This window comes from Herpailurus yagouaroundi, unplaced genomic scaffold (assembly GCF_014898765.1).
Source record: "Herpailurus yagouaroundi ecotype Mexico unplaced genomic scaffold, PumYag 220, whole genome shotgun sequence".
In the NCBI taxonomy this organism is placed as follows: Eukaryota; Metazoa; Chordata; class Mammalia; order Carnivora; family Felidae; genus Herpailurus; species Herpailurus yagouaroundi.
In genome coordinates this window covers 884,924-899,206 of record NW_024412451.1, presented here as the reverse complement: position 1 = coordinate 899,206, position 14,283 = coordinate 884,924, and the positions used below count along the sequence as shown (strand labels likewise).

The following is a 14,283-nucleotide window of genomic DNA, read 5'->3' as shown; positions in this document are numbered from 1 at the left end:
TTAAAAAATATTAAAAAAATAAAATAAAAGGGAACTTGGACCTCTTTTTAAGAACACATGTAGCACCACTATTGTTCACCTGGAGTATTGCAACAGGCCCTCCCCCTGCCCCACGGTGATCTATTCCCTACCTGGTATCAGAATGATCTGTTTAAATATAAGCCAGATTGTGTCACTTCTCTGTTTAAAGACTTCCAATGGTTTTTCCCATTTTACAGAAAGGGAAGGAAGGAAGGAAGGAAGGAAGGAAGGAGGGAAGGAAGGTGGGAAGGAAGGAAGGAAGGAAGGAAGGAAGGAAGGGAGGGAAGATTCTAAATACTTGAAATGGCCTTGAAGGTTCTCCACATCTTGCCTCCCCTACCTCCTCATCTCCATGTTCTGCCCTGCTTTTCCTCATTCTGCTCCAGCCACACTGGTCTTTCGGCTGTTCCTTGGATTCATGGCAGGCACATATCCGTCTCAGGTCCTTTGCATATGCTTCCCCCACTCCCTGAAGGGGCAGAGAGAGAGGGAGAGAGGGAGAATCCCAAGAAGGCTCCATACTCAGCCCGGAGCCTGGTGTGGGGCTCAATCCCACAACCATGAGAACATGACCTGAGCCCATATCAAGAGTCAGACACTTAACCGCCTAAGCCACCTGGGCACCCTGCAAATGGTATTTTATTTTATTTTAAGATTTTATTTTTAAGTAGTCTCTACACCCATCGTGGGGCTTGAACTCACAACCCCAAGGTCAAGAGTAGCATGCTCCACCAACCAAGCCAGCCAGCCACACCCCTGCAAGTGGTATTTAAAAAATACATATTTCACTTTCCAGTTGTTCATTGCTACTATCTGGAAATATTTAAGAATATGTAATACAGAATAGTGTGGAATATTTAAATTTTTTTAGCATGGATATAGACTAGTTTAGCCCTACTCCTAAGGTATAACTTTTCTGGGGTCTCTACTGAATGTCCTATATGTTCATTGAGGTCTGTCTGCTCTGGTTTATTGGAATTTGAATGTTTTCTTTCTGCGTGAGCTTTGGATATTGTTCTACATATAGCCCCCTGGAAGGTTTTTTAGGTTTGTACCAGAATTCACAAACTTAGATAAGGGGCTTCCCCCGCTCCCGCATTCTAAAGTAAATTGCCTGTATGTATCCGCTTGCTTAACCCTAGTCAGGTAGCATGGCATTTTTATTTGTGGCTTTTTAAATTCATTTTTGGCATTGTAAAGATAGCCCCGACCCACTTCTATATCACGAACACAAAAGGAGGCATTCAGAGTTAGTGTGGGTTTAAAACTTTATTCACTGATGTCAATAAAGTAACAGTAGATCTTTCCTGAGGTTCAGTTTTTAAAACCATCAAAAACTCGGTGGAAATTCTTAATAGTAAAGATGACAAAGAGGGCAAAGGGGAGTCAATGAATTCATTCCCCTTTGGCCTCAGGTAATTCAGATTTTACGTTCTTTGAGTGAAGTGTTCGCAAATCTCCAGAACTCTCTGGAACTCAAGGAGCCGAAGAGAATTCTATAAAATGCCAGCTCTCTGTGTCAGGAGATAGCTACAGAAAACACACTCACCTCTTCAATTAAAACTCTTACATAGTTAGGGGCACCTGGGTGGCTTAGTTGGTTGAGCATCTGACTCTTGGTTTCGGCTCAGGTCATGAGCCCAGGGTCCCTGACAGCACAAAACCTGATGTGGGGCTCGCTCTCACGAACCAAACTGTGAGATCCTGACTGATCCACCTAGGCGCCCCTATTATCTATGTTCTTGAGGTTATTTTTATAAATCTATTATATCTGTAAGTAGAAATATTATATGATGGTTGCCACGGGGCATTTCTTCCCAACTCCCTGTTCTGTGACATCGTGGTAACTTGAAATCAGTCATGGTGGGAATATTTACACCATGGGAATAGGCAAACACTACAAGTCAGAGCTTTTATTTCTCCCCTCAGGGAAGCAGTTAAACATTTACCAGCATACCATGAGGGTGCTTGGCCTTATGTTCACAGGCAGATATATGTAGAAAGGAGCTTTCTCCCCGTTTCAGTATTGAGCCTTTTCATACAGGTTATATATCTATGACGTGCACCGCGTCCCCTAGATGGAGAGCATTTGTGCAGTGCACAACCTGACCTACGTTCTCAGTGGTCCTGTCTCTTTGTTACATATTGTCACAGCAGACAACATATTTAAAATACAGTCTTGGGGCGCCTGGGTGGCGCAGTCGGTTAAGCGTCCGACTTCAGCCAGGTCACGATCTCGCCGTCCATGAGTTCGAGCCCCGCGTCAGGCTCTGGGCTGATGGCTTGGAGCCTGGAGCCTGTTTCCGATTCTGTGTCTCCCTCTCTCTCTGCCCCTCCCCCGTTCATTCTCTGTCCCAAAAATAAATAAACGTTGAAAAAAAATTAAAAAAAAAAAAAAGTAAATAAATAAATAAAATAAAATACAGGCTTGCTCCCAACTCTTGCCCATCCTTTGTGTTTCCCTGGATCCAGCCTTACCATTGTAAGCAGCAGTTTCTTTAATAAATTCTGCTCAAATCACCCAAGTTGGTGTTGTACCATTCATTTCCTTCTGGGACCGTGACCAATTCGACAATCAGTAGGATCAGGAAACAAATCTGCATTCGGGGCGGGGTATTCTACCACACGGAAGAAGCACAGGCAGAGCTCGACCGGGGGTCCGATGAAGCACAGGTAACGCCAGTCCTATGATCATTTCACAGTTGCTCAAATGATCACTTGGTGGTGGCAGTGACAGAAGCGGAAAGTGCAGTATTGGGGGGTGCGGTGGCTGTGGCACCGTTCCTGTGGCAACGATGGTGAATGTGTTGGTGCAGGCGTCAGCCGGTTCCTTCGGATGACCCCACAGAGCAAACACGGAGCAACCGGAACATGAGAATGTCCAACTGGAAAAGCGATGGGCGGTCAGAAAGCTTCCTTGGCGGAGTGTCCCTTCCTGCTCGGCAACTCTCCATGGCTCCCTGCCCTCCGGAGACAGGCCCACCCCTCCGTCTGGCTTTGCAGGTACTTGACCAGCCCCGGCCCCCGCTGCTAGCCATTCCCAAGGTCCCAAGGTCGTTGCTGCCTCCTTGACCCTGCACTGCTGTTCCTTCTGCTTAGAATGGCTCTCCCTTTGTTGCCCACACCCACCTTGTCTACCTGGAAAACTCGTAATCACCCCAGTTCCAGCTGCACCCCATCCTCTTGATGATCCCTTCTCAGGCAGACCCTTTTTTTTCTTTTAAAGTTTATTTACTTTGAGAAAAAGAGCGAGCACACAAGGGGGACAGGGGCAGAGAGAAGGAGAGACAGAACCCCAAGCAGGCTTTGTGCCATCAGCGCAGAGCCGGATGCGGGGCTCAAACTCACAAACTGTGGGATCATGACCTGAGCCGAGATCAAGGGTCAGATGCTTCACCGACTGCGCCCCCCAGGCGCCCCTCAGGCAGACTCTTCATGAAAACAGCAGGCTTGCTCTTTCCTCCGGGTCTTTGACGTGCTGTTTCCTCTGCCTGTTACCATCCTTTCTTCTGCCAATAAACTGCAGCTTATCTGTAAGACACAGCTCACGGGTCACCTCCTCTGTGAAGCCCTCCTTAATGCTCCCCCCTACCCGGGACATCAGTAGCTTCCTCCCCTGAGCTCTCCCAGACTCCCTTCGCCACAGCCTTATGACCACCTGTATCTCTGATGTCTCCCCTCCTCCTGGAAGCCCCTTTGGAGCAAGGACGAGGTCTGAGTCCTCTGGGGTCTTCAGGAGACCTTGGAATCCTTCATGAACTCACTTCCCATCCACAGAGAGGAACGTTGGCTGAACTCTCTGGGCACCTGTGTGTGTGTGTGTGTCTGTGTGTGTGTGTGTGTAGGGGGGTTCAGAGCTGGAGGGTGTGGGCAGCTTCTTGTAGTAGTTGTCAGGACACATGGACGCAGAGGCCGGGGGCTGCCCTGGGCTCCGGGACGTGGGCATCCTGGCCCACTGCCACGGCGCAGCCCTTGGTGAATACTACGTTTCACCACCTGCAGGATTTCCCTACATCTTTCAGGGCCACCCGAGTGCCGTGCTAACCCAGCAGCTACCCACTGCCTGGCCCCGGCCCATCGTACAGATCTGCCCTTAAACCTGGGCTGTTTTACCCCTTCTCTGTAAACAGATCACAGAGTAGCCTCCTGAACCCGCAGGTGCGTGTGGAGGGACGGGCGGCAGAAGCGGGTACCGTGGGCACCTGAGCCACCTGCCGAGGCGTTCACCTGTGCCCCCCACCCCGTGAGAGCCTGATCCCATACGCACCTTTTCCCTGGGTGGTGGCTGCCCCCGTGCCTGGCCGGGGTCATGGTTTGGTAGCTCAGACACTACCCGGCAGGTGATGTGCAGTGTAGGTCACTATGGTGTCCCATAGGCCAGTAGCCAGACTCCCCTGGGACATGGTAATAAGCAAGGAGCTGCTCTCTAACCGGAGGATAGTTATTTGCAAAAGGAGACATACGTACCCTTTGCTCCCAAACCCCGACTTTCTCACTTATCCTCTTAGCTCTTTCTGTCACAGAAACTTTTCAAAGATGTTGGGTCTGTTGCGTCATATGACTTTCGTTCCAGACCCTTCCTATTCTAGGATCTACTCAAAACTGGCGGTCTTGTGGGTTCCCTCAAAAGTGAGTAGGAGTAACACGTCAAAATGTGCTACATTTCTGTCCCCCACCCCCCAAATCTTTAGGGACCTATCTTTGTTCTAAAGGCAGCCTCATAAGGTGTAGCAAATTGTCTCAGAAAGAATGCTGCAGTTTCAGTTACCTGCCGTGAGCCGTGGTCTGGAAGCAGCTGATCCCCCTTCTGACACAGGGTCAGAAGGTCGGTCCTCGCTTAACACCCTGTCTCAGTCCCCCGGTCATTCCCCTGACTCATCACGGGGGCATGTTATCATCTCACATCATTACACAGAGAAGGGTGAGCCCAGTACAGTAAGATATTTTGAGAGACACGTTCACATGACTTCTCTTACAGTATATTGTTACGATTGTCCTGTGTAAACATTAGTCATTGTTGTTAATCTCGTATTGCACCTAGTTTATAAATTAAACTTTAGCGTGGGGGGTGCCTGGGTGGCTCCGTCGGTTAGGCGTCTGAATCTTGATTTCGGCTCAGGTTGTGATCTCACGGTTCGTGGGTTCGAGCCCCGTGTTGGGCTCCGGGTTAGCAGCGCAGAGCCTGCTTGGGATTCTCTCTCTCCCTGCCCCTCCGCCACCCCTCAAAATAAATAAACTTAAAAAAATGAAACTTTAGCATAGGTATGGATGGGTAGGAAAGGAACAGTATACAGAGAGCTTGGAACCACCGTGCATTCAGGCATCCACTGGGGGCTTTGGAATGTATCCTCCGTGGAGACGGGGGGGCTGCTGTTTGGGGACATGCCCTAGACCTATGGGGCCCCAGGATTTACACCAATATGATGGGGTTGCTGGATGTGGCCCCGTTGATCTCTCACCCTGTGGCACACACATGTCTCATTTACTGAATCATCAAGGGTGTTTGCTACCTCTTGTTCACTGTGTCTGAGTCAATAACACAAATCCATCAATGCAGTGGGTGAGTGTGATGTTCTGTAGAAAATCAGATGATCAAGGTCCCTCTGAACCATATTATAGGACAGAGCAGGAGAGCCGACTTCCTTCATGGCGGGGATTAACGTCCACCCAGAGCCATCATCCAAATAGTCCCTGCAAGGTCTGAGCATTTATTTGCCTTTGACCGGTGCCCAGCTGCCCCGGATAAATAGCCTCCAGTCTTTCTGGTACAGGGGATCAGTCACTGTCTACACCCGCGGTGGCATTGCAGGGTCCTTCTCAAATGGATCCGGCCTCCCCCCTCATTTGTGAAGTCCCAGGTCTATGAACAACCCATGAGCTGAGGATAATCATCACCCTTTCTGTACAGAAGAGGGTGAAGCAATTGGAAGAGGGGGAAGGGAATGACCCAAGGCTACACAATCAGGGAGCGACAAGATCCGGCCTGGTAGCAAACAGAGTTTCACACACCCGAAACTGTAAGCCTTTTTGCTAAATAGCTCCACGCCCAGCCTTGCATTTGCTACTTGAAATACACAGGACTCCCAGGAAGGTTGCCTTAATATCCTGACTCGGTCCTGCCTTGCCAGGCCCCTGCCAACCTGCCACTCTCAACACCCACTACCTCCTCCTTGCTCCAGCCTAGCCGCCTGCTTTCTTTCTAATCCTCTCCATAAACCAGGCATGGGCCCACCCCAGGGCCTTTGCACCTGCTCTTGCCTCTGCCTGGAATGTATTTCGTGCATGTCTTCCATGGTAAGCTCTTTCTTTTCATCCTGCTCTCAGCTCACAGGCCACCTCCTCCTGGAGACCTTCCCTGATCCCAGTTCAGTCACTTAACTTTCACATCACTTGGTCTTCACCCTGCCCAGCACCCAGCACCATTTGCGTGTGTGTGTGTATGCTCATGTGTTTGCCCCATGTCTCTCTCTCTCGATCAGGCGTGAGCCGAGCAGAAGCTGGGCCTCATTCTTGTTGGTCTTCCTGAATCCCCAACAACTGGGATGGTGCCTTGCACAGAGTCCAGCTTTAATAAATATATGTTGACTAAAAGCAAGACATCGAATTGACTACCTATGACCCTATGTGCCTCTTTGCCCACCCTTCCTTCTCTTCCTCCAGAAACACTGCTTCAGAGGTGGCTCAGGTGGTTAAGGGCCCAACTTCAGATCAGGTCATGATCTCACAGTTTGTGAGTTCGAGCCCGGCGTCGAGCTTCCGCTCTCTGTGGGGAGCCTGCTTTGGGTCCTCTGTCCTCCCTCTCTGCCCGTCCCCTGCTCACTCAGAAACACTGCTTCAGGCCATGCACATCTCCAGAGGGCGCCATTATTCCCACAGCAACAATGTGACTCATTGGGGAGGGGGTGGTGTTTCTAAGGCCCACAACCGGTACAGATGTAGTGATGGCTCTCTGGCCATCTTTTACCGTGCATTCATTCATTCATCATTCATTCATTCGTTTATCCAATCAGTATTTATTGAACACTCGTTGTATACCCCATTGGTAGTGTCGATGCACTGAGAGATGGGGAAGTGTGACTGCCCGTGTGGCAAAGTTTAAACGTGAAATAGAATGTATAAAGATGTCAAAAATAAACATAGAGTTGTAAGTTACACGTTAGTCTCTTTCTCCTCTGCTACCGCTCCTCCCACTTTCCTCTTCCTCATACACACACGGGCAGATAGCCCTTATTCCTCCCCGGCCCCTCCTACCCAGTGTGCTAGAGCTGGTTTGTACAGGCTTGCAAAAGCCGATTGTTAAATATTTCAGAATGTTTCCACCTATTTGTTAAATGACTGGTAGCTTGAAATCAGACATGGCAGAACTATTTATACCACAGAAATAGGCCCACGTTGGGACGCCTGGGTGGCGCAGTCGGTTGAGCATGGGACTCTTGATTTCGGCTCTGGTCATGATCCCAGGGTTATGCGATTGAGCCTCGCATTGGGCTCCCCGTGGAGCTTGCTTGAGATTCTCTCTCTCTCTCTCTCTCTCTCTCTGCCCCTCTCCTTTGCTCATACTCTCTCTTTCTGTCTGTAAAATTAAAAAAAAAAAAAAAAAAAGGTAAATAAAAAAGAAATAGGTCGACGTTACAAGGCACAGCGTTGAGGCTGTTTTTCTGAATAGCTGCTTTTCTAGCACATTCCCCCTCCCCATCTCTCTCTGGCAAAGAAACGTGTTGTTGTCAAGGAATATTCCTGTCTTGGACAGAGATTTACTTTCCACTACAACCCCTCCACTCGCCATACTTCAGCTCCCCAGTGGGTGGGTGGCCGGGAGGTGGAGACGCGGGCCTGGGGAGAACAGCGGAAGAGAAATGCATGAGGGAAAATCATGGAGAAGGGAACATAAAGGTAAACAATGGAAGAAAGAAGTGAGAAGCCAGAATCCGCATTGGGCAGAGGTTAGAGAGTAGCCAGTATGCGCCCAACAATGTCCTCATGGGCTGTTGGGCTATTACCCCACGTGGGGCCAGGTTGCAGTGAGGAAACCGCCTTCCCAAACTACCCTGAGACAGGGTGGGGGAGCCCAGCCTTATAGCTGGGCTCGGAGGAAAGGGGAAGTGGCTGGACCAGTGGGGCCTGGGGGCCCGGATGTTTCTGATTGCTGGGGGGGGGGGGGGGGGCGGGGCGGGGTCAGAGAGCCTGGACCCCTGGGTCCGGGGAAGGAGGGAGGATCCGGATTTCTTATCCAGTGAGATTCAGAGGGTAGGCCCAGACCTCCTCTCTCAAGGCCCTGCCTCCCGCCCTTTCCTGGCTGCCTGGGGTGTGAAGAGATATAAAAGGTCTGGGCCCCCAGAAGAAGAAGGAGCCAGAGTCCCAGCTGCCCTGACCATGAGCCCTGCGCTGCAGCTGGCTCTCCTGGGCGCCACCCTCGTGTTGCCCCGTGAGTGAGGACCCCGACCTGGGAGGGCGTTTTCCTGGAGGATGGGCTCAGACGGATTTCTCTCCCCGTCTCAGGAGCGCAGGCCCTGACCTGTCAGAGGGCGACACGTGAGATTCTGATTAAGGTATCGGAAATGCCCTTTCCGTGGAGGGCGGACCACGAGGTATGTGCCAACGGCTGGGGCTGCCAAGACACGCTGATCCTCATTGACAACGGTGAGAAGAGCCCCGTGGGCCTCAAGGGTGACTCTCACCCTTCCCTGGGAGAGACATCCCTCCCGTCCCAGTCCTACTGTGTTGTGCAGGGACTCAGCCAAGGAGCCGTCCCCTCCTTGGCAGGAACAGCCCCTGGGGCTCCCAGTTGCCTCTCCAGCCTCTCGCCCCAGACTACCATCAGACCCTCCCTCTAGGACCCAGGATTCAGACCCCCGGCCCCTCCTCCCTCCTGGGTCCGGGGGGGCCCCCAGGCCCTCCTCCCTCAGACCCAGGGGTCCAGGGCCTGCCTCTCTCTCTTGGTGCAGGACTTCAAGTGAACATAGTACTCACCAAGGGCTGCACCCCGGTGGGGAATCAGGATGCCCGCATCACGGAGCACAGGGCAGGCCCCGGCCTCTCCATCCTCTCCTACACCCACGTGTGCCGCCACGAAGACAACTGCAACAACTTGTCCACCACCCTCCCGCTCTGGGCCCCGCCCTCCACCGCAGGTGCGGGGCTGCGCGGGGAGGCGGGACTCGGGAGGCACAGGGGGCGAGAGGGGCTGTCAGGAGCACTGGGAGCCGGGAGCAGCAGGGCTGAGGGGCAGACGTGAGCACAGAGGGACCCTCCATTTAGCTCCCTCTTCCCTCCCTCCTCCCTGTCCGCTCCCCCTGCGGCTCCCTCCCTCAGCACCCCTTCTGTCCGTCCTGGAGCAGCAAACCGCACTCATTTTCTGGTGTTCGAGCACCTGGCATGGCCTTCACCCGGCGCCTGCTCCTTTCTCCTCCTTGTTTCTTTTTCTCTTCAGAATTTGGTCCACTCACGTTTTATTTTAGGCTTTTGGCATTCCCTCTTCCAAAGTGAAATTGGCCCGTGACATTTTTTTTTTTTTTTTTGAGTCGAGCTGACACACAGCATGACGTTAGTTTCGGCCGTACCGCACAGGGATCGGACAACTCTGGACCTTACGCTGTGCCCACCGCAAACGTAGCTCCCACCTGTCGCCATACATCGCTATCACAGCGCCATTGACTATATTCCTATCCCTGCCTGCCCTGTGTCACCAGTCAGGTCTGGGGCCACGTGGTGTGTTTCTCTACCCTCTGGAATCATTTGTGAACTTAGGTGTCTGATATTCTCGCACTGTTTCGTGGACCCCGGGGGGTGAACCACCTGGGTTCCTCCCAGGGCACCCCTCCCCCACCGCACCCCCTCCTGTACTCGGGCCCAGGCGCCCCTCCACAGTCCTCTGGTTCCTTCCCTTCCTTCCTTGCTCTTTCCCTTACCACCCGCCCCTGATTCCCTGGCGTGTCTGCAGAGAGGAGCCTGGGAGGGCACACCGGTGGGAGACTGGGGAGGTCGCTCCTTGGGACCAGCAAAGCCAGGGTGGAGAGTCGTAGGTCCCCATCCGAATCCAGAGCCCTCCGTCCCCTCCCCAGGCCCGGGCTCCCTGCGGTGTCCAGTCTGCTTGTCTAAACAGGACTGCGAGTCTGCGACAAAGGTGACCTGCCCGGCCGGGAGCACGCACTGCTACCGTGGCTCAATCCAGCTCAGGGGAGGTGAGCCAGGACAGGAGGTCCCCGTGAGGCGCTAAACCGGTGGTGGGGGAAGGGTCTGAAGACCGAGATCTGGTTCTCTGGTGGGTGCCAGGGGAAGCCGAGACCTGAGAAGGGTGGGTCTGGCCTCTGGGAGCCGCGCCACCCCCGCCCCCCCTCCGAGGGCAAAGCCTCCCTCACCCTCTCCCTGCCCCTGTCCACAGGGGGTGTCTTCACCGTTCTGAGAGTCCAAGGATGCATGTCCCAAGATGGCTGCAACGTGCTTAATGGGACTCGGGAAATCGGGTCCATCGTTGTGAGTGAGGACTGCAGCCCTAACGGTGAGTGTCACGAGAGAAGCGCAGCCTTGGGCGCGAGGACCCGCTGGTAACCTAAATGTTTGGTTTTGTTTTTGTTTTGAGAGAGAGAGAGACAGACAGAGAGACAGAGCATGAGCAGGGGAGGGGCAGAGAGAGAGGGAGACACAGAATCCGAAGCAGGCTCCAGGCTCTGAGCTGTCAGCACAGAGCCCGACGCGGGGCTCGAACCCACGAACTGCGAGATCCCAACCTGAGCCGAAGTCGGATGCTTAACCGACTGAGCCACGCAGGCGCCCCCTCTAAATGTTTATTAAGGCCAGATTGCGTGGGTCTTTGGAGTTACAGTTTAGGGACTAGGGATTTTATTCGGAGAGGGATGGGGACCGTTTTGGATGGAGCCTTCTGAGCAGAGGAGCTTGAGTCGGCTTTCCCCTTACGAGGGGTGCTGCTGGGGGGCGTGGGCCGGAAATCAGGGTGGGGGAGCAGGTGAGGGCGTGTGGTCCCGGGCCTGGCGGAAGCAGTGGAGATGGTGAGAAGCCGTCAGGTTCTGGAGGTAGGTTTGAAGCTTGAGCCACAGGATTTCCTGATGGGTGCAACCCAAGAGGAAGGCAGTTGTCGAGGATGACGGCAATGTTTTACCGGAGCAGCTGCCTTTGGCCAAGATGGGGAGGACGGGGCCCAGAGAAGCGGGTCCGGGCTCGGGGCAGGCAGCAGAGGGTGATTTGGCCGTCTGCGTGGTGGGAAGATGGGCAGGCCTCCCTCGTGGGCTTGTGGCGAAGGTCACGTGTGTGGATGCTGCCTCGCCAGCCCGGGTGTTTCAAGGGACACATCCCTCCTGGCCACATGAGGGCCAAAGAGAAGGTCTAGGCTCATGGTTTTCAAAGGGACTCCTGAGGGCGCAGGGGCCCAGGTAGCCGAGGACGGCCGTCCCCCCCCCCCCCCGAGGAGCCAGGACACCTGAGTTCCCAGCTCAGCTCTGCCAGTGACCTGTGGTGGGACACGGGGCAAGCTACTTAACGAGTCCTCTACCTCTGTTTCCCATCTTTTTTTTTTTTTTTTTTTTTTTTTTTGTTAATGATTATTTGTGTATTTGTGAGAGGGAGCTGGGGAGGGGCAGAGAAAGAGGAGAGACGGAATCTCAAGCGGGTTCAGGGATGTCCCACGTGGGGCTCGATCCCACAAACCGCGAGATCGCGCCCGGAGCCAAACCCGAGAGACAGACAGTTAACCGACTGAGCCACCCCCGTGCCCTCTTTCCCACCTGGACAATGGGGCGATGATGGTGGCTGGAGGTGGCTGTGAGGTAATCCCGGTGGCCGCAGGGGGGCGGGGGGGGGGTGTGGCTCAGACGCAGAGTAAAGGCTCCGTACGCCCTAGGCATTTTGAGTATTTTGCTCCGGAACACAGGGTTTCTCAGTTGAAAGAAATCTATGGGGGCAGGCTCCCCTCCTCATCCAGGTGAGAGCCCTGAGTGCCACACAGGAAGTGGAGCCGTTGTCCCCGTCCCGCCCAATAGCCTTCCTCAAGGGTCGTGGAGAAAGGCTCCTGCGGACGTTCGGGCAAAAACAGGGCGAAGGATGTGGATGGGACTCCGACTTCCAAGGTCCCTCCTAAATCTAAGGTGGCAGGACTCTGTGGCCGGGTCACCTGGAGAATGCCTTGGGGACGCATGGGACCCGGAGGGAAGGTGTGGCCGATTCCCTGGCTTACACGGACCCTGCCATCTCCTTCTCTGCAGCTTTTCTGACCTGTGAATGGGGGAGCGAGTTACACACTGGTCGAAACCTGTCTCGGATGCCCATCAGGTGGACCACAATTCAGAAGATTTGTGACCCTGGGGAGGTGTGTGAGGAGACTCTTCTGCTGGTAGAGGCAGGTGCGTGGGCTGCGGCAGAGGGCAAGTCTGGGCTCCCGAGTCTCCCCGCCCTGGGTCAGGTCCCCCAGCTTCCTGCCTGGTTCCCCTCACGCTCAGGCCTGCCTTCCTCTTTCCGTGCCTGGGTTCCCCCTTCTGGGAACGGGGCAAAGTGACAGCAACCATAGTACCGCCCTTGCTACCTCGCGAGAGGCCACGTGAGGGAGACGGAGAACGGAGCGGGCACAGAGTCACCTCGCCGGTGTCACTCGAGATCTATCGAGCGCCTGCCGTGTGCCAGGCACTGTTGGTGGCACCGTGGACCCTTCGTATCCTCCTTCCTCCAGCGTTACGTGCCAGTGGGGAGGCAGCGAGAAATACAAACGCAGCAGAGTAAGGTATGGGAGTGAAGACAAGGGCAACCCGGCCGGGAAAGGAGGCAGGGAGAGCGAGGCGAAGGCTGCCGTTGGAAAACAGGGGCTCTTGGGAGGCCGTACCGAGCGAGTGACATTCGAGGAAGAACGAAAACGCCACAGAGCTGACTCTGGCCCCAGCCTTCACCCTACGCTCCGTGTGCCCTGTAATCAGGCACTGGCATTACCCCTCCATCCGCCTGCCGGGCGTCAGGGAGCCCCTGGCTCATCAGAGCCCGACTCCCCCAGCCCAGCTTCTGCTCTCTCTCACCCCTCAGGACAGAGCTCAGTCATAGTGGGAAGCAAAGGCTGCACCAAGGGCAGGCCGCAGGATGCCCCGACTGTCTCCATACACTCGGGGCCCCCCGGAGTGCTGGTCGCCTCCTATGCCCATTTCTGCTCCTCCAACAGGTGCAACAGGGCCAGGAGTACCAGCGTCCTACTGAACTCTCTCCCTCGTCCAGGTATGGAATCCCAGGGGGTCGGGTGGGACTGGGGACACTGAGAGATGGGGAGGCACAGAGACTCTGGGGATCGAGGAGGGTGGCTACAGCTAGGAGCAGAGCCGTGCGCCCCAGCCTTCTCTCTACTTTTCAGCTGCCCCCACCCCGGGAGACTTGCAGTGTCCCATCTGTGTGCGGGGCTCTGCCCCGTGCCCAGAAAACCCGGAAAACGTTACGTGCCCTAACGGCACGACTCACTGTTACAACGGCTACATTAGGCTCTATGGAGGTGAGTCCCGATGGCCAGGTCCCAAGCATGCAGGGTTGAGGGCCTGGATTCCATGGTTCTGAGGTGGGAGGGTGCTTGAGGCCCTGACTCATGGGTCTGAGGGTACAGGGGCCTGGGAACTCACGTTTCTAGCTCTGAGGGAGGAGGGGACTAAGCCCTGCCTCCTGATCTGAGGGGGCTGGGATTCCGTGGGTCTCAGGAATTTAAGGGTATGGTCCTTTGAAACCTCTCTGACTCAATCTTCACTCTCTAGGTGGGATCACCTCTAAAATCCATATTCAGGGCTGCGTGACCGAAGCTTCCAGCTCCTTGTTGAACCATACACAGAAAATTGGGATCTTCTCCGTGGCTGAGAATTCGGAGGAACCGCTCGGGCCCTTTCTCCAAGATGGAGCTGTCCCCACCCGCCTACTGGCTTGGGTGGTGGGACTTGGCTTGTCCCTAGCCCTCTGGTGTGGGATGCCTCTCTGCTGAGCCCATTTCCCGATGATTCTCAGCTCCTTGCTGATTCCCCGAGCCAACTTTTCCTCTGACCTCATAACCAAACAGCCTTGGGCGTTGAATGATTTCCTTGTCCTCTCCATGAATGATCATGGAGACACCCCCACAGACCTGCCTTCCTCTTTCCGTGCCTCGACACCCCCACAGACCTCCGTGACCTGATAACAACACGCCGCTGGGAGCGGCTGAACTTGCCCTCTGGGAGAGTCAAGGAGTGGCCACTTGTGTCCGATAATAAAGGCATCGTCCTTTCCCTGAATGCTGGGGTCTGTCTATGACAGGGGAGG

At 54.4% G+C, this 14,283-nt stretch overlaps 1 protein-coding gene across 10 annotated transcripts in view; it reads left to right on the top strand.

Annotated features, from left to right (window-relative positions):
• Positions 1–14,062, top strand: part of CD177 (CD177 molecule) — a 60,851-nt gene extending 46,789 nt beyond the window's left edge. For 7 of the 10 annotated variants that reach the window (XM_040457246.1, XM_040457248.1, XM_040457242.1 and 4 more), the window contains 10 exons: positions 2,838–3,024; positions 7,815–7,914; positions 8,521–8,661; positions 8,967–9,152; positions 10,083–10,202; positions 10,403–10,519; positions 12,237–12,374; positions 13,042–13,227; positions 13,361–13,495; positions 13,749–14,062. In XM_040457246.1, the coding sequence (XP_040313180.1) occupies positions 2,893–3,024; positions 7,815–7,914; positions 8,521–8,661; positions 8,967–9,152; positions 10,083–10,202; positions 10,403–10,519; positions 12,237–12,374; positions 13,042–13,227; positions 13,361–13,495; positions 13,749–13,969 (1,476 nt within the window). In that variant the 5' untranslated portion in view covers positions 2,838–2,892 and the 3' untranslated portion in view covers positions 13,970–14,062. Of the gene's footprint in view, positions 1–2,837; positions 3,025–7,814; positions 7,915–8,288; positions 8,447–8,520; positions 8,662–8,966; positions 9,153–10,082; positions 10,203–10,402; positions 10,520–12,236; positions 12,375–13,041; positions 13,228–13,360; positions 13,496–13,748 lie in introns of those variants that run through there. The other 3 variants (XM_040457250.1, XM_040457251.1, XM_040457249.1) reach the window with 3 other exon arrangements.
• The last annotated feature ends 221 nt before the right edge of the window (positions 14,063–14,283 follow it).